We start from the raw sequence: 26588 nt of genomic DNA, 5'->3' as shown, positions 1-26588 counted from the left end.
TTACTAAAGCCTTTGCCCTGGGTCCTGCTGAAAACGTGCTACAGAGGTTCTTTTAAGGTTCGTAACTTTATAAAACCTACTTTTTTTGATAAAGCAGTTGATGTTGATACATAACACTAATCAGATACGTGGGAATAGGAGAACAAAACCGTGATAGCGTCCCTTTAATTTAAAATATATGGATAAGGAGCGGTTCTTCGCACCGCTGGACAATCTGTGTTATGGTGGGAATGTAGCATTCGTTAATTTGTTGGTTTTTAAATAAATGAACATCGCTTAGCTCAGCCCACAAAGTATTTAGTTATTCATCATTCCCCATTATAGCTCAATATAAAAACCATTTTATATCAGATGCTTTGCACGTGAAGAGCGGTGTCTGTGATGTCATAATTATATACAAAGCCTTTGATCTTTTTACCCATCACGCACGTTTTTAATGCAACTTTCAGGGGAGAACAGACTGGGGGGGGGATTAGAAATGTCAATATCTTTTTTTGCATTCTCTCATGCCTAAACAAGCAGAAAAACAAAAAAAATACATAACCCCCCCAAAATTAAAAAGACATTATCCAGGGAAAAAAAGGCAAACCGTGATTAAAAACTCAATTTCTGTTCTTTTTGGAAGAATAAAATAAATGTAATGAAAGAATAATAAAATGTTGAGGTTTCCATCCAAAAATCAGCCAATGGGAGAGCCACAATTGCATTCCTGGCTCTAAAGCAGCGTCCAAGGTTTTAGAACTGTATTTTTTTTTTTTTATTAGTTTTGATTTTTCCAAATTTTTTTTTTATTTTGATGACTTAATTATTATTTTCTTTTTTTTCTTTTTTTTTGCAAACGGTGGAGCAGTTCCATCAAATGAAAAAGTGGATAAACAAAATGGCGACTCCAATGTTTAGCAAAATCACCATGACTACCAGGATGGGAGCGGAGCCCTGAAAAAGATTAAAAAATAAATAAATAATTAATACATATGAGGCGAGAGGGTCCTTACAAGTTGTAAAGTGTATCGGATGACCGGTTGCGTTAGGGTTAAAGTGGATCTGTTACTTTCCCGAATATATAATATATAACACTCTATATAAAGATGTTTACAGGTAATGCCTACCATCGCTGCCTGGGACCCCCGCATTACCTCTTTAAATACATTAAAGACCCCAACTCACCCCACCTAAATATATGGATATTGGGGTATTTTGGGGCGATGCTTTTAGCGTTGATGCCGTTTGCTATTGCTGTCCTTTAAGGACTTTATAAGAGTGGGTGACAGCCATGCGCCCCAAAATATTAGAATTGGGGAAAGGTTCCCGCACCTTTCTGCACTACTCCTGAGCACGTAAGCAATTTGTGAAATCCGGGCTTTCTGTGTACTGCATTTCTGATATTATCCAAAAAAAAAAAAACAATAATAAATTTCTAGACTTATTATGTTGGCAATAATACGGCATCGTCGTATTTTCCCCTCCATATAAAAGGAAGGCTGATCTCGCCGTCATTAGGCTCGCTGGGCAATCTGCTCATCGCTGTCAGGTGACTGACGCCGCAGCTAGAGGTGGAAGCATAAGATGTTGCCTAGCAACAGGGCCCAGGCAGCCAACCAAATGCGACACAGTCACCGTCAGCTGGCTGGGACCTAACTATGCACCAACTTCCGTCTGCTTGGGTATTGCTGCAAACCAGACTCCCATTACTGCGGGCCGGGGATCTTAAAGTAACCACCGCAAAGATTTTTTCGGAAGAAGGACCTGCTTTTTGGTCGATGAGGGGTTAAACCCCAGTATGTAGCCCCCCCTGCCATAAAGAAGCCTATTATTTGTGTATTTCTGGAACAAATCTGATTTCTGCTCACGGGTCTGCAATGTTACCGAGCCCCATGTACAGGGCAGGGAAATTTAATATACGCTGCCGGGGGCTACGCCGCTATTCTATGCGCCTTAACGCATTCATCGCTAGACGGATGAGCCAACGCGCGCTTGTTACATACTAGCAGCCTCGGATTCATAACAATTTTAGATTTGCCATACTGAAGAGTTAATATTCCATGTCTAATGCACGCATACCGTGAACATTCCTTACAAACATTGGGGGGGGACCCTATAAACTGAAGAAGGTACTGAATGAAAAACGATATTCATGCCCATTTGTATACAATTTCTCAATTGACGATCACAAACTTATGGGCTTTTGCCCAATGGTTCCTTCTGCTCTGTGGACCTCATGTTCTAATGCATAATTTGGCTGTCCCCATCATATAAGGCATGCCTTGCTGATGCTATCGTAGTGGTATTTTGCTGGACTTACCGTGGGTTTGAGCTCCGCCGGATTCTCCTCGTCGGATTCTAGTGCAACAGGTAAAGATTTTTGCGGTGGAGAAAGGGTCAGGTCTCTTCTGAGTAGCCGAGATTCCCCTTTCTCCCCAAACCGCAGTGTATCCAGTTTCTGCACTGTGGGCTCGGCACAAGCTGCCAGCCTGAAGTTCTCTTTGTTCTGAGGTTTAGATCTAAGTCTCTGGACCCCGTATACGCGATCCTCTTGGTGATGGCCTTCGGTTGGGTTCCGAGGCACACCTTTGCTGTAGTGTCTTTTTTGGGTGTGTATCTCTTGCATATAAGAATCCATCCTCTTCAAGGGCTTCATCTCCATCTCATAGTTGCTCAACTTCTCCTCGTCCACCTCCAGTAGTTTGTTGCTACCTGGACTGTGGTTGTGTGTCCGATGGGAAGTCCATGATACCGTGGTAGAGGAGTCTGCCCACCTTTCTCTTGGCTTGTGGTTAGAAACCACGTGTTTGTGGCCAGTGCTCTTTACTATGAGATCTTCGGGGATGGAACATGGGCCCAAAGGGCTGCCTTGTGCAATCCCTATTCTGCCCCCTCCAACCTCGCTCCAGTTGTTGGGTCTGACATATTCCCCACCCCGTCCCTCCAGCAGCATCTGAATGTCCCCTCCCCGATCCTCGTCCACGGACAGTTGCCTGGAGAAGTGTGCGGTTTTGGTTCTTGTCTTGGGCACCGGTTGAGGGGCAGGCGGAGTGGACGGTGGGCTGCACAGCGGGCTTCTCATAGGGCTGTCATCAGGGGTCACATCTGATGGGGTGGTCCCCTTCCTGTAAAGTTCGGGGCTGTCCTGTTGAGGTGGGGTCTCTGTGGAAATCACCTCAATATCGTCGCTCGAGTTCTGGTGTTTAGGCCGCTGATATTTAAGCCCTGAAAACAAAGGAAACAAAATGACTATTATCTGCTAACATTACTACTATAGAATACTGAACAGCTTGGTTATCCTACGCCAAAAAAAAAGATCTATGGGGTCTCAGGTGGGAAAGAGTAACCTATAGTGATAATTTCCAAGATTCTGCTAAAGAACTCCAGAGATAGGAGAGCAGGACGGACATGCTAACTCTTACGCTTGTGTCGAATGTTGGAAATATTCATCCTGCTAGCCCACAATGAAGCTCTAAGACATGGAAATAGATCGAACAATCTGTCCTCTATTTTCTGAAAGCTCGGCTTGGACAGAGGTAAAGTATGAGACCCTTTCTTTACAGAATACAGGTGTGGATACAGTAGTGTTCAGGAAAAGCTGCTCTTGAGGATTCAGGGCTTCCAGACCCAGCTAGCCACAGGCCTTGTTACCTTCTCATGTGATTTAAAAACCCAAGTATTTCATGACTACAGTCCATGGCCTGAGTGACTGCTCCAGTATATCAGAGCTGTCTTCCTAGACTGCTTTCAGCTGCCACCCTACATCTCCTACACGTCAGCAACCCTTTATCTCCTGTCTCCAGAGCCGTTATCTGTCTCGCACCTTCCAGTCCACATTTTCGACCTCCTTTTATGTCCTTCTTGATCCTTACTCTCGTGTCTTTAGTGATCCTATTTGTACTCCATGTCAAATGTTTCTGCTTCTCCCTATGTGATATTTCTCCCTTATGTACATTTCCATGGATTCTATGGAGCGGCAACATAGAATTTGACGGCAGGTAAGACCAATTCCGTCCATCTAGTCTCCCCGTTCCTCCTGCTGTAAAGATTCAGACCTTAATCAGTTGTTGGTCTCGTCTTAGATTGAGGAGCCGTATGCCCAGGCCATATCTGCTCTTTCTGCGTGTTAAGCATTGGTATTTTAACATGAAGATAATAATGACTGCTCATTCTATTTTTCTTTTAGGTAAATAGGAGAGGCGTTGAGAGGAAGGATGACTCCATCATGCTGAGTTCTCAGTTTCTCGGTTTTTCCACCACTTAAGTCATCCTCGGCCACAGCTGCCAAGTCTGAGCTAAACACTAAGGAGATTTATGGCAGAAAAAAAGAGCATCCGTATATCCTCAATACATCAGGAATGGAGTAAGTAAGATACTTGTTTGTGGAACGGGCCCAGACTGCAGAAGATTAATATTGTCACGTGTTCTCTTTTAAGGGGTATATATTCCTTCAGAATCAATTAACGCAATGTAGCTGCTCCAGATATTATTGATTAGCCAACAGTAAAATGAGCTTCTCTGGACTCTGTCTGTAAATGCCCCCAGTCTTTGGCATGTTATATTCAGATTGGGGGCCCATAAGGCAGATCTCTGACTTCTTAAACCTGTCCATTAGGAGAACCTATCACCCCAATGTGTCAGAGGGGCTACTACCTGCTCTTAAGACCCGAACACACCACAGAGGCTCCACACACTTATCACACGCTTATCTCGGGATAATTAGCAGAACACCAATCATCCCTTCCCATCACATTCCCCCACTCAAGAAAATTTACACAAGATTCTATTCCTGCGGCCATAACTGGAACGATTCTAATGAACTTCTCATTTTAAGCTTTTTCAATACTGAAAAGGTTAACGTCTGATTTACCAGGACCTGCTCGAGTTTGGATAAACCTGGCAGGAACATTCAGTTGCCAAGTTTCTGGCAGTGAGAAGTCCCAGACAATTTAATGTAGAAGTTACTATGAGTTTTCCATGAACCCCTTCCTAAAGATCAGACGGGTGAGGAACACGCACCTTACCTGATAAGAAACGCAGAAGGAACCTTCCAATTACTTCTCACTTCATTGCCTTCAATCTTTCGCTGACATTATTTACAACTACAGACAGCTTTTTTAGCCAAAAGCTACATCAGATACTTGAAGAAGCTTAATAACCCATCTAGATCATATGGTTACAAGCAATGCCCTGTCTGTAGTTGGTCAACCCTTCGAGAAGTTCAATAGAGAGCTACAAAGCAGGCGTCCCCACTCAACGTCGACTGACTTTAGGGCTCGGTAGTCAAAGACTTACCATTTTCTCGATGCTGGAAGGATGGAGAGTATTCTTTGGCAGCGATTCTGGCAATCTGAGCTTCCTCCTGCGCCTTGAGGGCGGCCGTCGTAGCGGCCTCTGCTTTTGCCCTGGAGTGAGATGTCCTAAAGTGTAGAAAGAGGACAGCGTGAGCAGAAATGGGGGGCACCCAAACCCTGGACAGCTATCATAATTCACAGCCTATTTTCTTGGCTTGTCCTGATGAGACTGAAAGGTTGTGTATCTATTTATATTGGCTGTTGGCGGTCTTCCTTGTTTAGATGTCTTTTCGGATCCCATAGCTTATGATCTGAGGCCCCCCTACAACACGTTTAGTTTCGTATAACCCTTTGGACCTTGAATGAAACATTTATTTTTACACAAATCACTAGTTTGAACGCTATTCTACATTTTTCATACATTTTTGCCTTCTTCTAATTCCATTTACCGGAAGCTCCGCGTGTGACGACGCTTGGTAGAAAGGTAGACTATAATTAGCCCTTCATGTCTATAATATATAAATAACAGGTAATCTTTCGCTCTCGCAGATTCCCTAATATTTGTATTTCTCATTATTTTACGGTGCGGCTAACGACACGCAGAATCCGTTATACCGGACCGGTCAGGGGTACTGAATGTAAGCACGTCCGTAATACTCTTTTTTTTTTTTCCAATATAATTTGACTGATTTGCTTAATTTTTCCCGCTGTGGGTTCGTTATTCCTCACGTGCAATTAGCGTGTTGCTAGGATCACCCGTGAGATGGGTTACCGTTAAATAACGTTACATGGTAATAAAATAATTGGGTTTAGATCCTTGAACGATGCGATCTGTAAGGGCGCTGCGGTGGATGGATGCTTGGCGCATGTTTAATACGGCATGTAGATTAATACACAAACCATCCAAACCTCACAGCTCTCGCCATATGCCTGTAACAGACATTATTAGCCAACGCGTGAAAACGGGGGATGGGCGATCCACGCCTGCAAAATGCCGCACGGCATCTGTCTACGGGCACCTTTTAAAGGGCAACACCTGGGACTACATGCAGAAAAGCAAAGCACGTTGCAAAGTATTTCCAGAAGCAAAATTACCCTCCGGTAGAGGGTGGGGAGGAATAAAAGGTGTGGACATTATTACCGGTATATTGGTTCGTCACTGATGCAACGCTGATTTGCCTTTAGTTCCTGATCCTTATTTTCTCATCTTAGATTCAGGAGCCATATGCCTATCCCATGCATGTTTAATACCCTCACTGTATTAGCATCTACCGATTCTGCTGGGAGGCTGTTCTATTTATCTACCACCCTCTGCGTTTAATAATCCTCTCCTTACAGTAAGGTAGAAGGCCATTTCATTTGCATACATCAGAAAAAACACTTAGAAAAGGCTTTTAAAATGGATTGAAATGTGTGTATTCCTTTTTTTTAAGTTGCTCACCAGCTCAGTCCATGAAATGGTTAATAAAGGGGGATGGGGAGAGGGACTGTGGATCGGAGGACAAGGTGCTTCGGCTGTGCTAGGGTGCAAACTGTGCCTGAATAATTAATGTCCGCTGCAGACCGCCGGCCTTCCGCAGACTGACAATCTGGCCGAGCCGAGAGTGGAGCCTACGCAAGATCCGAGGATGACAAGAGCAGCGCTACGCGCCGTATGCCGTCATCCACCTACAGCGACCACCTGCCTCTGTATATCCAGGGACATCTCCGCCAGAAAGTGCCCCCCCGGGGGACAATAACACGCACCGTCACATAGATTGTAAGCTCCCTGGGGCAGCGACCTGCTAATGTATTTATAACTACCATACCCTGATCGTAAAGCCCGTAGGCAATAACTACCCCCTTGGACTCATCTGGAAATGATTAAAATACTATTTTTTTCCCTCTTTGTAGAATCACGTTCTTATGTTCTCCTCAGCATGGAAAGGGTCTGCTGCAGAGCATGCACCGACGGCTCGTGTGTGGGGGGGGGTGTTTGATTAATGCGCTGGAAGCGCAGCTGGCCTGTCTGTACCCCGCACATCCCTCCGGCCATAGAGACTGAGCGTTGGTACGGCGCATTAAGCCCCCCCTAGGCCCGCAGCTTGGCCGCTCTCTGCTCCCTCTTCCTCCTGTCAGTACAATTGGGATCCCTTTCATTCCCGGTACGCTCTCAGAATGACTTTCCACGCGCAGATTAAGGGCTTTTTAGCTCAAATGCCCGTTTTACAAGCTTCACGGAGCTCTTGTGAAAGGTAACAATTAAGCTGTTAGCCTATCTAACAACACATGCTTTTTCTGTAGCCCTGAAGCATGAGAAACGCATCCAACGGGGAGGGATTTCTCCCTCGTCTTTTTATATATATATATTTCTGCAGCTTTCCCGATTTCTTTTAATTCAATATCAGTATCCGCAGCAAACACACAAGCTGAGTAATATACTGACAGCTCGCTGCACCTGTTAAAACGTGACATACATTTATTCCTCATAACCTCCGCAACGTCCTCATGAAAACACATTGATTGCCAGGTGTTGGATGCCAAGGGCTCTGTCTGCTAAACGGTGCCAGCCTGTATTACTACATTATACACCGCAATCCTTTACTCTCACAAACCTGCAGCTTCCTCAACAAGAGTAACACGTTGCATACGAACTCTGTGGAATAGATAAAGAACATTCTAAGTACGTAAATAACAATCTTGTGTTGTTAATCCCATACACAGCCGTTATTTCGGCTTCACAGGTTCCCTCCCTGTCCCTTCATCTGCCCTCCTGTGACAGATTGGGGGGGTTGATACGTTATACGCTGAGACCCTTTTCTGTGGTTCCTAAAGCAGATCAGTGAGTTATCTGTGAAAACGATGGATTCGATACAAAATGTCTAAATACATAACAAAAAAAAACAAACAAAATAAAACCTTCTGTTAATAACCCCAAAGTGCAGCTGGTGTTATTTCAGCTTGAAAAGTCCCTAGGTCTGCCCTCCTGTTATAAATTGGGGGGGGGTTATTAATTAAACCCTCGGCCCGGTTGTGTTCCCCTAAAGCCCCCTATTGCTTCAATCTCACGTTAGTTACAAGATACTATATATATATCTTCTTTATCAATGCATTCCATGAGATACCCCACTATGCGGTCTGCCAGGAGCGAGCAAGGATGGGCAAGTGGCCCTTCAGATGAGAAGACAATAGCCGCCCCTCAACCGCCTTTCCATCTCACGTTAGAGAATCGAAGAACTGTCTCCAGTCGGCCTCTTATCAGCGCTCCACTTAAGAAGAAGAGAGTGCGAAGGACAGCCGACCTTTACAAGGTTACGGGGCTGATGCTCCTGTCGGCATCCGGAGGTGAGAGAGTGTCCCTAACCATTCCAAAAACAACCAAGATCGGACTTCATGGGGAAACGCCACCGTCACGGCCTTTAATGACTCAATTCTAGAACTAAAGCTATGGTCTGTGCTTTTTGTTTGGAAACTGAGGTCGGTGGCAGCCTGTGGCAGGGCCAGCATTGTCTCATCAACGTCCTTTTCTAACGTTTTCTCCCTCACCTTTTACAAAGGTTGCCTGAACCAATCAGCAACATCTAGGAAGTTAACACGGGGAGGAATAAGCATGCAGATTGTAAGAACAGGAGGGTTAAGATGGCTGCTCCTATGGCAAACACATACGGTGAGTTTGTATTACGTATACTTACGTTAATTTGTAAACAGAGTAGCATGGGTTGATTTTTTTTTGTATACCATTGTGAGATGTGGCTTTAAAAGCAAATCAACGAGGCCTGAATTGTTACTCTGCTGATCCCTCTGCAAAAAGCTTCCTGTTTGTGCCGGGATTCTGAGTCTGAGTTACTCAAGGTCACTCTGGGGTCTCCGATCGATATTTCTCAGTTCACGGATCCAAATGATCTGCTATCTCTAGACCGCAGCATCTCACTCGTCTGTTACATTTTACTTTCTCGGTTTAATCAATGAATGGCGTGCCTTTGGGGGGGGGTTGTCAGTTTAGTGACATAAAGGCAAAAACAGAAAATTAACTAAAAATGTCATTTATATCCCCCTTTCTCTATCTAAAATAATAGTGAACACCATAAGTGTATAAAATAACCCTAAAAGTCCCCACTAATGTCCCCTGCTGCATTATTGCCGGATGCGTATGGATCAAGTGTGTCCCTAAAAGCACAAATATTATGGGACCCCCCTATCAATGGCTCCAAACCCCCGCCACCACCATGGCGCCATTAACATATGTTCTGATCACAATATCACGTTCTGGAATCTTCATGTTGATTGGAACGTTCCAATGGTTACTATGGCGACAAATCCTCTTTTAAAACATTGTATCAGAACCGCTCTTCATAAATATCCCCACAATGCGTTTCTCATAATAATATACGTATATAATGATAATTACAAAAGAGTTGATAATAATTACTGTAACGGTTCGATGCCGTGGATGTACTGTGATTGTGGGGCCGAGGATGACGCAGGTATAGATGTTCTATCCGATGGCCGGCTATCAGTATAGAACTGCACCGAGCTGGGCTTTCTGCAGAAGGGTCTCCCTCCGTTAGGGGTAATCGGAGGAGTCCCAAGGAGGTGAGTGGCACTTAGCATGAGATTGATGGGAGTGTTGACTTGACGTTGACTCACTTCCAATCAGTTAATGGACAGAAGTCATGGTGCTGTGATAAGGAAGTGTCTGGAAGCATCACGCAGACCTTGTAAGGACAAGTCATGAGTACGAGAGATAATGTGCCGTCCATTAAACAGCTAAACATACCCGACCCCCAACACTGAGCTCTGTGTCCTGGCTGTGCTTTTATAAATCAGCTGGAATGGGGCAATTAGTTTAACCAACTGATTGCCAAATGCTCCCCAGGGACCCAAATGAATCAGACCTAGCAAAGGGTCAAGGAATGAAGATGCCACCCCGTTGCAGAGAGTCTTCTGCCTTGGGGTTTAGGCTCCAACACAAATACACTGAAGGCTGAAAGCACTTCAAGCCGATGACTTTCACATTCTATAAAAGTGACCTCATCACACCCCGGATGGTACATTATTTCTTCCCGCGCTGCTTTCTTAAAATGATAGTTCCATGAGAGAAATGTGAGGTTCAGAGAGAGAGAGCATGAGGGCAGGTAGCCGAGCGGCCGGGATCATGGAGCGTTATACTCCGGTTTAGCGAGAAATACATAATTCATAGCAGACTTCCTGCCCGTGGCATGCTGAATACCCCTATGACTGTCTTATAATACATTCCCAGCTGATAACCACATGATAACGTGCATGTGAGCTGAATTCAGTGAATAATTGATGTCATGTAGAGGGATATGGCTCATTGGGGAAAGGCAGGTCCTGCCCCACCATATGAATGTATTATCATAAAACGACGTATGTGAATACCTTTCTCTGCTTTGGTCTGTGTTTTCCCGTGTGCTGTTTTTAAATGTATGTACGATTTAATAGGTGAAGCCGGTGGAGAGCTAGCTTGGTCTGGCTTGTCAAGGGAGGAGAAGTCCGAGCCAAGCTGGCTAGAACAGTCGGTCAAGTAGGGTCATCTGTCTTGCAGGAGAACCTACCGTGGGTTGGAACTGTGGCTGTAATTTTTAAAATACTTTTTACAGAATAAATCTGGATGCGTGGAACTACCTTCCAGTAGAGACTATAGGGTTTGATGCAGTGACGAGGAAATATCAAAGGATCAAAATCATGCTTTTTATATATGGGATGATGGCCATATCTACTTGGGACAGCTGATTTGTTTCCAAGAAAAGAAAAAAGGAAACAATCAGCGTAAGGGAGAGTCCTGAAGCGTAAGTTCTGGTGGTAAATTCCCCGTTTCTGTAAGATCGCTCTAATCAGCCCATAGCAAGGAGAAGCTAAGCGGTGCGTAGAGTTAAAAGGACAAAGTGGGTCATTATCGGAGCATCAGCCACCGGCTTCTGGTTTGACATGTGTAATAATAGTCTTTGTGGGATTCCCCTCAATCAGCTCGCACAACTTGGCCATGTCGCTTGATTTAAACCTGTTGATGATTCATTTCTCTCTCATGTCATAAAAAAGCCTTTTCGCGCATGTGGGTGGCACAGAGAGGGTCTCTGCCATACAACCATGAGTAGGCAGGAAGCACAGAGCTCGGGCAGCTGAACAGATCCGAGACTCTGCAGCAAGGTGAATCACGAGGGAGGACGTGCGGCGGAGAGAATAGGCTTTTATGGATTAGGGAGAGGGGAACTGGGTCAAACGAAGGGATTCCCTGCCTCACGTCTTTATCTTTAAAAGGTAAAGGTTGACAGGCCATTAGTAACCCATACACGTGCTGAATTAAAGAGCTATCATCCGGAAATGCCAGCATTTTAACTGCCTGCAACTATGTTTTCAGATTAGGAGCAGAGTTCATTTCCATAACATGCATGTCTTGGGTGGCTGTCATCGGATATACGTCTATTTTATCCCAGGCTGCCGGCTAAAACTAACAGAGGGGTTCCCGGGAGAAGAGCTGTGGTGTAAAGCAATGGATTAAACCAAGGAACTGATATTTTATTCAACAATCATCCGCGAGTCACTTATCAAGGCTGTTGGGTGACCTGTAGGTCATGTCTAGAATCTTACGTTTAATTTGGTCAATGGAAGGAAGCATTTGGCACAACCAGTGTCCATTGGTTTCCCTTCTAACCCACAGGAACACACGAGAGGTCATTTCTGGGTGTATGGTTTGGGGTGAAATAAGAGAAAAAACAAGGGTGATTGGGCCATTAGCATGTTGGTCCAAGATGGTCGGAGATTGCTACCAGCTATCTACCCACACATGTCAATGTCCAGGTATCAGGATATCACAGTCTACATGTGTACTGCATATATGTAACATCACCTATAGGAAACAGCAATACAACATCACTTGTGCTCGTTTGTTTTAACACAACCTTGATCTAACGAGCCGTGGTGTCACTTCTGGGACCAAGAGGGCACCGAAGCCATAATTCACCTTCTGCTGTGTCATTTGCAGACAGAGATGCTTTAAATTCATCAAACTCTAAAGACCTGAATTCTTCCACGTGTTTAGGATTTGAGACCTACTGAAACATGGACAACATGGAGGGGGTGACGTTCCACGCATCTGCCAGGCTCACTATGAATCATTTTGTACCTATGAGCGATATAACAAGTATCATCCCTACACACTGTACTTGTCTGGGGCTTTCAGTCGCTGGAGGTGGACGGCCCTGGTTTGGACAGCAATGCGTGGCCAAAAGCTTGGCACAACACAGAGCTGCGTTTCTAAAGTGATGAACACTCTGTCGAGGGACCTTTGTCCGACGACCTGCGTCCATGTCATAGCACTGACATATAACAGACGGTGCGTGTTTTGTCTCTCACCTTGAAGCAGCGATCTCTGCTTTCTGCTTGGAGATATTGCTTGCTCTCTCGGCTGCCTCGACGGCCCGATCTACCTTCTCCCGGATCTTGCTGGCTCTGAGCGGGATCAGATTCTTCCTTTTCCCACTGACAAGAACATTCTGCTTGTACTTCCCTTCTTCCTTGGTTCCATCGGGAAACGTCATGCAACCGTAACCATGGCGTTTATTGTTAGCCCACTCTCCCTCGTATTTCAGGCCGTCAGAGCGCTGGCTCACGCCAAAGCCAGAGCGTTTGTCGTGCTTCCACTCTCCCAAGTAGACCTCTGTGGTGGTGGCATCAATGTCGTCCTCGATGACAGAAAGCTCCGTCTCGCCCTCACCCAAGCTGATGGTGGAGTTAATGTCGCTTGCGGTGGAGCTGACGGTGCTCATGCCAGCCTCGCTGCGGAATGAGCTCTGCTTGCTCCTTTGGCTGGCCAGGGAGCTCTTGGACTCTGATTTACGCAGCTTTAGTCCACTGAGGATGGACCTCCTGAAGATACCTTTTTTCTTATTCTTCAGTATCTCGGCATCACTGTGCGCCATCAACACAAATCCGCCTCTAGACACAGCCGGGCTGCCAGCTGCTGCGCAGGAGGCATCGGGGTGCAGCGCCGTCCCATTTGTGTGCTCACTTCGGAGCGAGTTTATAGAGGTCCTAAGAGGGGACCTGATAACCGCAGCCATTCCATAGGGGACACTCTGACGTACGCCATACCCCTGGCGTATCCCACCAGCCCACTGGCCTTGGTAGGTACCTGCAGAAAACACACAAAAAGGACAGGTAAGTTTAGTAAGGATGGCTGTTCTCACGTGTGACATAGGTTTCTACTTGTATTTTGTATAGTACATGCTGTATTCTATCAGTTGTGGGACTCTGGACTCTTATTGGATTGTATACGGTGAACCTGTCATCCATGTACATGTTCTTCACAAGGTCCCGTTGAGAACCTAATGGTATCTCTCTATTGCGATGGCCAAATTGCCAATAAACAGAGGCACATTATAAAGAAAGGTAGCTTTATTACCCATCAGCGTATTATATTAAACTTAAATCAAGGCCTAAATCCCCCCAAAATAAAGTAAAAACAACTAACATTGTGATGTATTCCTATTATTTCTACCATTAGTTTTGAATTACTTGGAATGTTACTTGTATCACTAATACACTACAAATGGGGAGGAACAAGTACTTCATTAGAATCGGTTACGAGTAGAGCAGTTTTAATACATTTGCATCAAAATGCCACGTAGCAGACGTTCCTCTCGGGGACCAATCAGTGACAACATGACACTATGGGACCGATTCCTACGTATTTTCCTGCCGACAGCTCGTCAGCAAAGTGCAAAAGCTTAATTTGGTTTGGAAACGACGGGCACAGAGGCACAAGAATAAACATCCAGCGGCAGATGTGGCACAAGCCCGGCTGGGACCTGTGATAAGGTAAATAATGCTTCTAAGGATGTGTCAGCAGTTAGAGCCGTACAAAGGCACGCTCGTCATTCACCTGTTCCTCCGCTCAACCCAATGGAATGGTCTTCATTTACCGGTCAACCGTATAACGCAGAAGCGGAGAGGGCCATTTCACTGCGGATAATGCAATATGGGTACAAACCATTTATACAGGACTCAGGCTGAAAAAAGAAAGTTCCAGGTTCCATGCCTGTTCATCCCGATCCCTCAATATAGACTTCTCTACCATGTCCCATCTAGTCGAGAAGGATCCTTTTGGTTCAGGTGGTATAATGGGACTTGTCTCTAGGCCAAGACTTTACACAGACTTTCTAGGTGGTTTTGTGACTTGTTGACAGTATTTACAAATGTTTTTAGTGTTTCTATATACATTATTGGGGCTGTGAACCCTGTGATTCCCTCATACCCAGCAAAGATTCTGAGCACCTTGAGGGACATCAATGGAGGAAGAGGGACGGCTGGATTTGGGTGCCAAAGAAGAACTAAATCTCCCAAACAGGGGAGCTTGGGAAGAGGGCAAGTAGAAGCCAGAGACCAGGGGAGGCAGGAGCGGCCAGTACGAAAGTGTTATGTTGCACCAGCCTATTGCCCTGGCCTCGCTGGCATGGTACCATACTTCAGCCCACCGTTCAGATAATGTGTACCCTACGGTGCCGGCAAGGTAATGGTTTATCAAGCAGAACCAAAGCATCTGAAACGTTGAGCCTGAACTAAATCCGTAAAAAGGTTTACTGCTGGAAGTTTTATTGATTTGAGTCTTTCCGAAAGACAAATGAGCGTTGTTTCTTTGGTTATCGCTTGGGAAGAGCTGATATGCAGCGTTTTTTGTGTGATATGAAAGAAGCCCACCCAGCCTGCAGTTTACACAGCGCAAAACACTATTTTCAGATATTGCTGGTGTAGACATTAAATAAAGAGATAGAAGAACAGAGACAGGCTCTGGAGACTCTGCACTAACAAAAAAAAGAATAAACACTGTTCGGGGAGTCGCACAAAAGGAATGAAGAGACGTGGAGTCTTTGGAGACTGTCCTTCAACACCCTGAGGTTCCGCTGCAGATAAACCGGCACCTTCGGAATCCCAGGACAGATCAAAAGGATTACGCGGAGCCTCGGGGGGCCAGAATGGGAATAAAACGCAAAAAAAAGAGCAAGAAGACCAGACAAGATTATTTAAAAGAACATTTTAAATCCGGGACAGTTTGTGATTTCAACCTAGAGGTTGTACTATTCTTGAAATAGGCTTTTAAGAAACATTCTGCTCCTTTATGCCACGTAATGAATAACACGTTCTTAAACGGACAAATATACCCCAGGGGAGGCTCAGACCGTGTAATAGAAAAGAAATACGGTGATGGAGCACTCAGGGGGTGTTTAGGGTTCTGGATTCCCCCTTTAATGTGATGAAGAACCAGTACCTTTCAGCCTGGGAATTCGGGGGGGGGGGTGACATAAGCTGTACCTATTCTCTGAAGCATCCATCTTTCTCCAGAATATAGAAAATAATGTACAATAAAAGTAACACCGGGGGCTTTTCCCGAACCAACCATTGCAAAGCCTAAAAATATTTTTTAACTGGTATTTATCCCCTAAGGTTCTCAAAGTGCGATATACCCCATTTGGGAGCTGTGTTGTTAATTTAAAGTGCGCAATTATATGAGGTCATGATGCGTGTGGCCAGTTGTCCTATCGCATGTGACACATCTATGATGGCGTTACTCCACAGCAACCGAGAAGCCCATTTCCAATCTCTTTGTCCCTTTTCTAGTTTTGGGACAAAGAGCGTCTTCCGCAGACTGAGACACCCAGCCGAGTCCTGCATTTCCCAGATTCACGTCGATTAAATACCTTCTACATCTATAAAGCCGCGCGGATGTTTTTTTTTTATTGGTGTGAAAAAGGTGTTAATCAGCCCAAAAACATCAAGTGCTCCCACTGACTCACACGGCACTTATTGTGCACACTAAGAACTAGATGAGTGAATTAGGTCACTGGCTGTTTCCTCCCAAAAGCCCTTTTTTAGATTTTGTTCAGGAGCTAAAATTGGGTTTAGGAACAATCAGGCGCAGGTTAGATTAACCCTCTTACTTCCAAGACACGTTTATTCCAGTACATTTGTAGGGGTGTTCTACGCGGTGTGCGGTTCCGCAGGAGCAGACGGGTCTACGATCCCATGATGTTACGTTATGGCAGTGAAGGGACATGCCAAGGAGAACCTCAAGAACAAAATTCATCTCTTCTTCTTCCATCTGAATGAGAGACCTATTAGGTCCAGAAAGCTGATATATATATATATGTTTGGCTAAATACAGCTATTGTTCTTATCCAAAGGCAGCTATTTCAACACTAACACCCCTCATTTACCCATCTAGGTAACCATAATGCGGGTCGAGCACCTTGGAAATATTTCCGCAAAGCTCCGGTGTATGTTTAAAGTCCGACAGGCAAACACAGCAACCCATGCCTGCAACACAAAGAGGATTATGTGATTTGGAGACACTTCTAAAGCCATATCACCTTCCTGATTAAGCGTTTCTTTCGTTAGCCAGGACCCGTGACCGTGCTTAGAGTGACACTCACTTGTTAAGTATCTCCGGTATGATCCACAACACAGAAACTTTTATCCACAGCGGTGGGGCTCATCCAAGCATACCAGCAGATCCAGTTTATTTAAACAACAATACACCTGAGGAGGGTTTGATGCACTGACATCTTGCTTTTAAAAGGGAAAATATTATTATGTAAGGAGCAGAACATTAAATACATTACAACATGAAATAGCCTATAGGCAGGAAGCCAATGTAGGGGCCTGAGCTTTTACCCTAAGACTTAATCCACCCAGCATTTGGACAAAGTGACCATTTATGGCCACAGATGTCTTCTTAAGGTTCCTGCACTGCTATGGGCCCTGGGCAGAAGCCTATGGTCTACAGTCCATTTCATAGAGATCCCTTTTGTGTGCGATTCCAGGCACAAGCAGTGGAGATAAATGGCAGGATGGGTTATCATTGCTCTGTTTCATCTATCTCTTAGCGATGTGGAGGAGGGAGTGTAGTAAAAATCCATATAATTGAGTACGTGTAACCAACATGTTCCTCTAATAGCTCCGTAATGGTTTATTGCTTATAGAAAAGGGTCTCCGAGGTGTCCGGCTATCTCTTCAGTGAAAGATCGGACTCCCACCATCTCTCGGCACCCACTGACTTCTATATCTCGTTTGTGTCTAATTGTCCTGCGTTCTGTTCATTGAGGTAGCCATATCAGTGAGCTATATCATCCCTTTGTGCTGTTGGCAAGGTTCCTTTCAATATAATTAGCTTATTTTTGCTGGATCTGAATTCATCCCAGCAGTTTCTTTACAAACGCATCACATATCAATAGAACAGAAACCTGTATCTATCATGGACACGTGGCATTGTTCTCAAGTTGTCCGCCCTTTAAGCGTCGTTATGAAATAAAATTGTTGGCTAAAAAATATATATATATTTAAAAGTAAAAACTTGTTTTATAAATCTTTAAACAGAACACCCCGCAGGAAAAGAAAAAAATATATTAACTTTTTGTCAGTCTGGAGAAGACAGGAGATCTGGAGAGGAACCCTTCCATTTACAAATGTCTTTAATTTGAAGCCGAGCGCGACCACAGATAAATCCAGCTAAATGCCCCCAAAATACATAGATCTAGTAGATCTAAAACACACCTACCAATTCTAGCTCTATTGTCTGCATTTTAATTTAGAGCACCGCATGCTCGCTACATTCTAGAAAGGATCTAGAACAGATCATAGGAACAGTAATCATATGGAACATGTCTTTTGATTGCTGCCCAGTATAAGCTCTGTATAGTACCATAGCTGCCCCAATGCACGCTCACATTGATTGGCGGGTGAGGAGTGTCCTCGGTTGCCATCCGGGTTATAGACCCCCTTCTGTATAGCGCATGGGGTTGGATGATGGTGGCAGCTGGTAACGCAACCTCCTCGCCTGTTATTACTGCCAGGGTATGAAGCGTGCATGGGCTGGAGCTCTCCATGGTGCTGAACGCCCAGGAATTAAACACAGCCACTGTATTTATAAGCAGCCTTCCCGGAGGACCTGCTAACCACGCGTCTCTGCCAAGCCCGTGTATACGTAGCCAGCAGCTTTATTTCCCAAGGACCATGAAATGGGACGTGTACAATGGCTACTTTTTTTCAATGATGTTGCCAAATTTCCAAAGTATTGAAACATAATTGCAACTTGGGTTTGACTGCGCGCTCAAGACTAACTATCTCATCCTGCGAAATATACTGAAAACAATCTGCATCTGAGACAGTAGCAGGTGCTTAGGATAGCCCTGCCTGCGCACAGGTATAAAAGGGACTTTAGTACTTTTGCACAAAGATGGATGAGCACCTCAGGCAAGCAATAGGTAAAGACATATGGGCAGTGGGGTGAATGTAGCCCTTGGGCATTTGCAAAAATGCAAAATATTCCCTTATATATATATAATACTGAGCATGCTATACATGGCTCAGTATACAAGAGATAATGGATTTATAGAAATCAGAAGGGATAAACATTATAAAAGTTTCAGTTTTCAGGTTCAGGTTATAACGGTTACAGGTTTAGGGCCGACCTTGAGCATACATAGTATAAATGAGTGGGGGTTTACGGTAATGAGTAAATTATGTTGATATGGGTGTTTAATGCATTCCCTGCTCAAGGACAGATAATCAGGTTACAGCTTCATCCAAAAAGCAATAGACTAAGCTGCGTGGAGCACCTCAGTCAATTTACAATTTATTAGCAGATTAATAAGAAATTGAAACAATGGGCAAGTGTTTCAGATTAATCCGGAGCTAGTATTTGCCAAAGAGAGGCTATAAAGCCAACGGCTGCCCAAGCCTGACCTAGAAGGATGTCCTCCCCCTGAACCGCTCTAGGACCAAGAACCCGAGTTGATGCTGCGGTTGGCGCTGAAAGTATTTCAGTCTTATTTGATAATACAAGAGAGAAGCGAGAGGATAATGTATTTTACCCAATTATTAGCCCTGCTAATCTGTTTTAAAGCCCACAGCTGCAAATGAATGCTATACCATTGTTCGCTAATGTACATAACACTGGGTGTTGGCATCATTTATGGCTACCTACTGATTCTAGGTGTCAGCTGCTGAAGTGTCAGCTCCTTGCACAAATCACACCTTTAGTGGCAAGTGACTGGGGTTAAGACTCGTGTCTCCTCCACCATGTCCAGAGAATTCTCATGTATCTCATGTATCAATAACACAACACGCCCTGGTACATAAGATCCATAACACGCTAGCAGAATTCCTGTAGTAGGAGAACCCGTTCCTCCACTTTGCCCACAGATGTAGTGATTTTATATGCGAGAGTACGTTTGTCTATATTTATACCATCTGGGTTTATATTTAAGCTGGTTACAGGTCCAGAGCCAAGTCTGCTTGGGTGAGTAAGGAGAAAATAACCAAAAAAATCATTCAATGTACTAATGTCTAAAGTGGCTACTAACAATGAGAAACATAACTAAGCTCAACTCAAAACACATTAGAAGAAGTCCATGAGGACCCACCACCTGGACGCAGACCTGAACACCCAACATATTCTGTGCTTAAGGAGCGGAAAAATGAAGAAGAAAAAAAAGTGCCGCCCTTTATGTAAATATATAAAAAAACATGGAAAACTCGATTTTAAATGAAGAAGGATTAGTAAATCTGTTTATGCCCCATAACATCTGGAACACATTTGTCGGAGGAGGAAAAGTGTCACCGAGTCTCTGCGGATTATCGGATCTAACCAGGATTTAATTTTATTTAAAAATAATTTGAAATATACCTCAGAGAGAAAAAAAAAACACGTTTGACTCGTCCATACGCATCTCTGGAGCCCAAGCACAAAATTGAGTTTGGTTTAATAGCTATTGATATTTTCCAACGCAATTTACACTAAAGCTCACCATGAAGAAGAAGCTGATTTCCGATCGAGCCCCGCTGACCTCAAGACAAACCCATGATGTCGTGAAGAGGTGGGCTGTGGCCGGGGAGCATTTCTTAACATGCATGGAACTGGCGTGCCGTGCCACTAAGTTAAACATTCTAGTGCCAATTCTGCGCTCTACCAGTCATAATGACACCAAGTGGTTTATAGCGTCACATTTATCCATCATCATCTTCCGTTATTACTGTAAACGCGTGTTAGAGTTGCACTGAACGCAATATTTTATGACACCAGGACAATATACGACTTCTGTGCCCTCCAACCATGGCATGTCCTACGTCATATGACTTAAGTGGGCATGTGGGACATCAAACGTCGTGCCATGAGCCTGGTAGGCATTTGTCGCGTGTCCACAGAAGCGTTTATACGCACTGACATCCAAATTGTAAAAAGCCATATGTATAAGTGTTTAAATGCACTCTCACAGGGGATTCATTAAATACCTACATTTGGTGCCAATAATTCTAGCAATATTTTGACTCGCTTGCGCTCCTCAGTTTCTTTTACGAGTTGGAGGAACGTGAGTCGGTTTGGGTCAGAGCTTCCAAATTGTGGATCCAACGCTTTTTAAAAGCTGAGCTACAGACCAGAATTTTTGGATCAGAGAAGGGCTGCTCTTGATGGACCGGAACAAGTCTTCCTTTCAACTTCTAGTGATTTCACGTGACATGCTCCACGCTATAAACATTTCCTTTGGATGTATCAACAAGTAATGAAGAGTTTGCAACAGGGTGGGACGTGTAAACTGACCAATGGGCAGTTATTAAGAGAGATTTTATTACATGACTTCTACGGCTTGGAGAATGGGTAAGACTCCGTGTTCCGTGCACTTGGGAGAATGCACTGAGCAGACACAGCCCCAAAACTTATATAAGAGCCATCCATCCTGGTTCTTTTGGGCAGCACAGACTATTGATATCTCAGTTTCTAGGTCTAGCATATGGTATGATCCATCACTTATTGATTAAGTACGTTCAGATCAGTAGATACTGGGTTTTACTCGCTTGCTTCTGTGCATTGATGGCTGAATTCACTAAAAGGTGTGATGCTACAGTACAAAGAGCTAACACTCCCTTCCTCCTAACAAGGCACCAAGGGGTTACGGCCTCCAAACAAGAGGAGGGAGTCAAGCCTTTAAAATTCTGGAGCTGCAAAGGTGGATCATGGAGGATAATCACTTGGGTTTAAAGAGTTCGGCAGGGAGAGGCCAGTCTGAGACGTCTCCAGGTCGGCACTGGATGCTGCCTGACGGGTTCCCTATGGAACGCTCACGGGGTTGAGTTATATACTGTCCTATATGTGAAGAGAAGTGTTTTTCTGTAATTTGCTGTTTATTCCCTGAAGTTATTGGGCTGCAGAGAGAAATAAAAGGAACTTTCTTTTGAAACTTCTGAGTCCTGTCCTGCGGTGAGAGAACCCTGCAGAGCCACAAACTGCCACAACTCCATACTGCGATCATTCATATTATTCTCCCATTACTCCCATGTTCAAATAAACTGGCTGGTAGATATCAGGCCATTTCGCAAGCGACAGCCCAGTTTTTTAAATGATGAATTTGACCCGGCGGAAATTTGACAGGTTAACAAAAAATTTACTGGGGGTGGGGGATAAATTATAGGATACAAAATTAATTCTACCCCGAAGCCCAAATGCAAATCTAGAGCTATTCAGATCATCAAATTCTAGGTGTCTGTGTTATTATTCTGCACGAGCCGTTTGCTCTTTAGCCCAGTAAACTGGCTTGGTGTTTGTGACTTTGCATAGGCCTGTTTCATGGCCTATGCAAACGCTTAACGCTTTAAATGCAAGATAGATGAGTAGCGCGTTGGTTAAAGGGTTAACAGGAAAGAGGGCGGCACGTAGGAGAATGGGATCTAGAGACGGGAGCCCAGAAAATGTCAACTATGAAAAATAAGGGCTTCCCGGTTGGTGCGTCCGATCGGCACGCAGGTTGGTAACAGAAGGCGTGATTTTTTTCGCTCGCTAACGAGGTGGTCACTGCAGCGCTGCATTAATCGAGCTCTCTTAGGGGGATTCCGGCAAATAGGACCCGCCGATGGTTAAAATGCTGACATTTCAGCAGCAAGGAGGGGGTTGCTGGCTGCTAATGAAGCCGTTGAAAGGATACAGCTACCAGCCATTGATTTTCGCTATTTCACATTGTTTCACCTCTTCCAGGCTGTAAACAAGTGTTTTCCTTTTAACCCAACCCGTGGACGGTTGTTCCTGATTGCATGGTAGCGGTCATGGGCATCCCACGCCAACCCTCCCCATACCCACTTACACTCACACTCACAACATACACTACATGCATACAGCTACAAGAACTCCGCAATTAAAAATACTAACTTCATTAAATCTCCGCATTTTCAGGCAGGGATACACAGAATTTCAGGCCATAACTGGGGGGGATCCGTGAGGCTGAGGGATGGGGCTGGATGTTTGGGGCCTGGGTGGTAGTCATTGCAAGGCCTTGCAGCAGTCAGAAGGAACATTAATGTTCTCTTACATCTGCTTTACCGGAAACAGGCCTCGGGATGAAGTGATCTGGCCCAGGAACCGTCTAGTACTGTAGGGTTACCAGCAAAGCAAGCACCTGACCCCACGACGTACGGGTAGTTCAGCACATCTGTCCCTTGAAATGCAGACGTCATTGGCTAGGGACTCGGAGCCAGCGTACAGTAAATCTCTACGGTGCTGATTTTGTTTTTTTGTTTATGTAAATGTATATTTCGCATGTAAACGATTACATAGAGAAGTAGCAGTTTTTCTGGGTCTAAAAGCAATTTCGACTAACTTCAACTGACCCAATGAACCCCCGGCATGTCCTATAATGTGGGTAAAACACTGCTCTGGCATTCAAAAGGTTAAAATGATGACTTTGTCTAAAGCTTGTGATGTCGGCTAGATACTGCTGGTCATTTAAAGCCTGGTTTTCCTTTAAAGCCCATACAAAGTGGATTTAGCCAAGGGTGGCGGGCACATCGGGCACCCCCGTCAGGAGGCCTGTGTACAGATAATGAACGGGTAAACATTGGCACGATGCATTACAACGAAGATTTATGTTCACAAGATGAACGCTCGTTAACGGCGTCATCCGAATATTCCTGCTGTATGGCACCGATCTGTTTATTTCCAGAATGCTGACACTGCAAAGGACCCGGGGCCAGCCACGCTTACTGCCACGGGCTTCCACATTCTAAAAGGGCTTTCCAGCGAGCCACGAATGTGTGGATCGAATGTTCTACAGCAAATAATCCATTAAACATAAAGGGTTAACATGGTGCTGCAATCTGCCCCTCTTCTGAGAACGAATTAGTTACTGTTGAGTCGCTCGTGAATACGGCTGGACAATGACAGACATGGAACATTCTTCAATTTAAAAGCTATAGATGGAATGAAACCCACATGACTAGTATATAAAATAATATATATCACTCACATATAATATGCATGGCAAATTATTAAATTAGTCTGCTTACAGGGTTGGAAAAAGCAAAACATTTATGCATTGAGTTGTGTTATTACATTGAAGTTGGAAATAAAGTCATAAATTAACCCCTGGCATTCTGGGCCAAGATTGATCTGGCTCACAGCAGCTGATGGTTAACCCTTAGAACCCTGAAAGGTGCTGCTCAGGATTACAGGAGTTGAGGCATTATAAAGAACATGTTATCCCCCTGTCTATCCCGTCCATGCTGCCTCTGCCAACTTGGTACAGGCCCAGACGCTGTTAGCCCTAGATGTTTATTAGAACAAAATGCCCCCCGCACCAATCATACCCACTGCTGCCCAGAATATGGCTTTTTCTCCTGATACCAGAATAGACAATGTTTTTAGAAATGCCACCTGCTTCTAGCACCCACCCAGCGTCCATGGCAGTGGATGGGATCTCCTCTGCCCCACTACCTAGTGAGCTGCTGTGGTGGCACTGATTTAAAGCCCAAGGGGCTGCACCTTGCCCTGGACTCTGGGGGGCGGCAGAGCTGGCAGCCACTGCTCTTGTGAAACTTCCAGGACAGTGCTTGCCCAGCATGCCCACCTTTCCACGAGGTTCTGCAGCAGCTGGGTCAGTGAGTGTTATAGTATCAGCGCTCCACCCCACGCGTGGCCCTTACCTCCATCAGAGTAGGTCTCCGTGCCGTAGCCATCCTGCAGCCCGTTAGTCCACGTGCCCTCGTACTTGGCTCCGCTGCCCGTGCACTCCCGGAGCCCATAGCGCCCTTTAAACCCGTTCGTCCACTCCCCTCTGTACACCCACTTGCCCTTGCTCTCCACCCCGATGCCGTGCCGCTTGCCCTGTGCCCAGGTGCCCTGGTAGGTGTTGCCACTCGGCCAGGTGTAGACGCCCAGCACCTCGAATCCGTGACTCCACGAGCCCGAGTACTCGCCCTGCCCCTTGGGACCGGTGCAGACCCCGTGTCCGTGAGCCTTGCCATCCTGCCACCCGCCGCAGTACGAGCCCCCATCATCAAAATTAAATCTTCCCCCACTTGACATGCATGTAACTCGGTTTGCAAATCCACGCAAAAACGCAAAAAAAAAAAAATGGGGCTGCGGCAGACAGGTGCAGAGAGTGGGGGGGGGGTCGGAGCAGTCAGTGGTGGTCGCAGGGACGCAGGTAGACCCCCAGAAGCGATCAAGTCAAACGCAATCTCAGCTGGTGCATCCTGAGCACGTCTTCGTCACCAAGAGACCCCACGATCCCGCGTGGATTGCCCCTCGCCAGCAGCTTCTGCAGTGGACAGCTCCACCTCTCTGTGGATCAGGCAGCCCCCCACCTCCTCTTCAGCACAGGGGCACCACCTCCCCAAGCTTTCCTGAGTGGGACCCCACGCACCCCAGCATACTGGGGGAAGGGGACTTCGGGGGAACAGCAATGCAGCTGCCTGAGCTCTCCTCTTCTCCTGCCGCCCTCCCTCCAAGCCTCACTCACACACCCCACCATCCACTCCCTGCATTGGCCGCGTCTGCTTTAAGTCAATGTCTCCTTGGCTCACGGAGAGGTCTCATCAGTCTGCCCTGTCTGTAGCGGAGATTATTGCCCCAGCCTGGCACACCAGCTCCCCCTCTCCTCCAGGTGTATGGCTTTTAATCCGGGTTCTGTATGATTAGGAGGGCAGCATCCTCTCTCTGCCTGCCTGGATTTAAAGGGACAGGAACTGCGTAACGTTACATGGAGACACCCAGCACTCAGATCTCCAGCAGCTCCTTGGAGACAGGAGGCTAATCTCAGGCAGGCAGGCAGGCAGGCAGGCAGGCAAGCAGGCAGGCCACAGGGTTAGCATTCAGCGCAATGCTTCTCAATGTCAGCACTGGGGCGGGTCTATACAGAGACAGGGACCTATAGATCAGGCAGCAGGGAGCTGTCCATGGGATCAGCAGCACTCCATGCAGATCTCTATACAGTGCCAGGCATGCCATGCAGAATAGGCATATAGACAGACATGTGATAAGTCATGCTATATGGGTAGGGTATTATAGATATGCATGTATATACTGGATGTGTTTGGAATACACTTCACAAAGGCTGATGCCTATTAGATAGATAGATATGTATAGCCAATTAGCAATTAGAGTTACATATAGATTTATTGACATATATATATATATATAATCACAGCATGTTTTATTAAATTCACTTGACAAAAAAAAGAAACAAAAGCTTTTCAGAATAAAACCTAAATAAGCAAAGAAAATGAATGCATATTTTGAAACTACAGCAACAATTCTGTGACTTGGAATATAAACCGGAAAGAACTTGCTTTATAAATAAAACACCTTTAAATAAGTAAAGATACTTCTAAGTAAATGTTAAATTAGGATAACAATGATTAGTGCTCTTGCAGATGCAGGCATCTGGTCAGGATGTTAATTTTGAATTCATTTAAATGAAATTGATTGAGTTTTGGCCACGAATGACGTTAAAAGGGGAGAAGCAGCATCTAGAAGATTCGCTCATGTCCAAGATTTTGTGGCAGGACATCATTGGGGTAACAGAAGCAGGCTTTGGGGCTGATATGTAACTGGCCCGTAGGACAAGAGGCCTGGTCACACATGCTCTTTGGGTGTGTACCAGGCTTGGACCGGCCATCTGGCACACTTGGCAAATGCCCGATGGAGCGTTGGCCAACAGCGCCGCACGCTAACCCGATCTGCATGGCTGCATAAGAAATGCATCATGGGCTGTGCATATCCAGCCGCCAAGCTGCACGTATTCCATCAGGCGGCTGCTGGCCTTAAAGTGGCAACCCCCAACCCCTGCTGGATGAAAAAAGGGGGACTTTGCAGAGAAACTACAGAAGACGGTAAATCTATGTTTGTCTAGATTGTTTTAGGACATTAAAGTCTTGAAAAACTGAATCTCATGTATTATATGTATATATATACAGACTGAGGGGCAGCTGATTAAAGTCCAGTAGTGTTTTTAAAGCAAAATACAAAATTAGGGCTCACATCCCAATAGATTG

At 45.2% G+C, this 26588-nt stretch overlaps 1 protein-coding gene across 1 annotated transcript; it reads right to left on the bottom strand.

Annotated features, from left to right (window-relative positions):
- Positions 1-404: 404 nt before the first annotated feature.
- On the bottom strand, positions 405-25153 carry JPH3 (junctophilin 3). The gene is made up of 5 exons (XM_053448286.1): positions 24237-25153; positions 12630-13407; positions 5278-5402; positions 2303-3207; positions 405-936 (listed from the first exon to the last, which is right to left on the bottom strand). The coding sequence occupies exons 1-5, from the start codon at positions 24616-24618 to the stop codon at positions 856-858; spliced, it is 2271 nt and encodes a 756-aa protein (XP_053304261.1). The 5' UTR covers positions 24619-25153; the 3' UTR covers positions 405-855.
- Positions 25154-26588: the final 1435 nt, after the last annotated feature.

The sequence above is a fragment of the Spea bombifrons genome, chromosome 10 (genome assembly GCF_027358695.1).
Source record: "Spea bombifrons isolate aSpeBom1 chromosome 10, aSpeBom1.2.pri, whole genome shotgun sequence".
Taxonomy (NCBI): Eukaryota; Metazoa; Chordata; class Amphibia; order Anura; family Pelobatidae; genus Spea; species Spea bombifrons.
The sequence above is the reverse complement of the archived record's forward strand: the minus strand, read 5'-3'. Positions and strand labels throughout refer to the sequence as shown.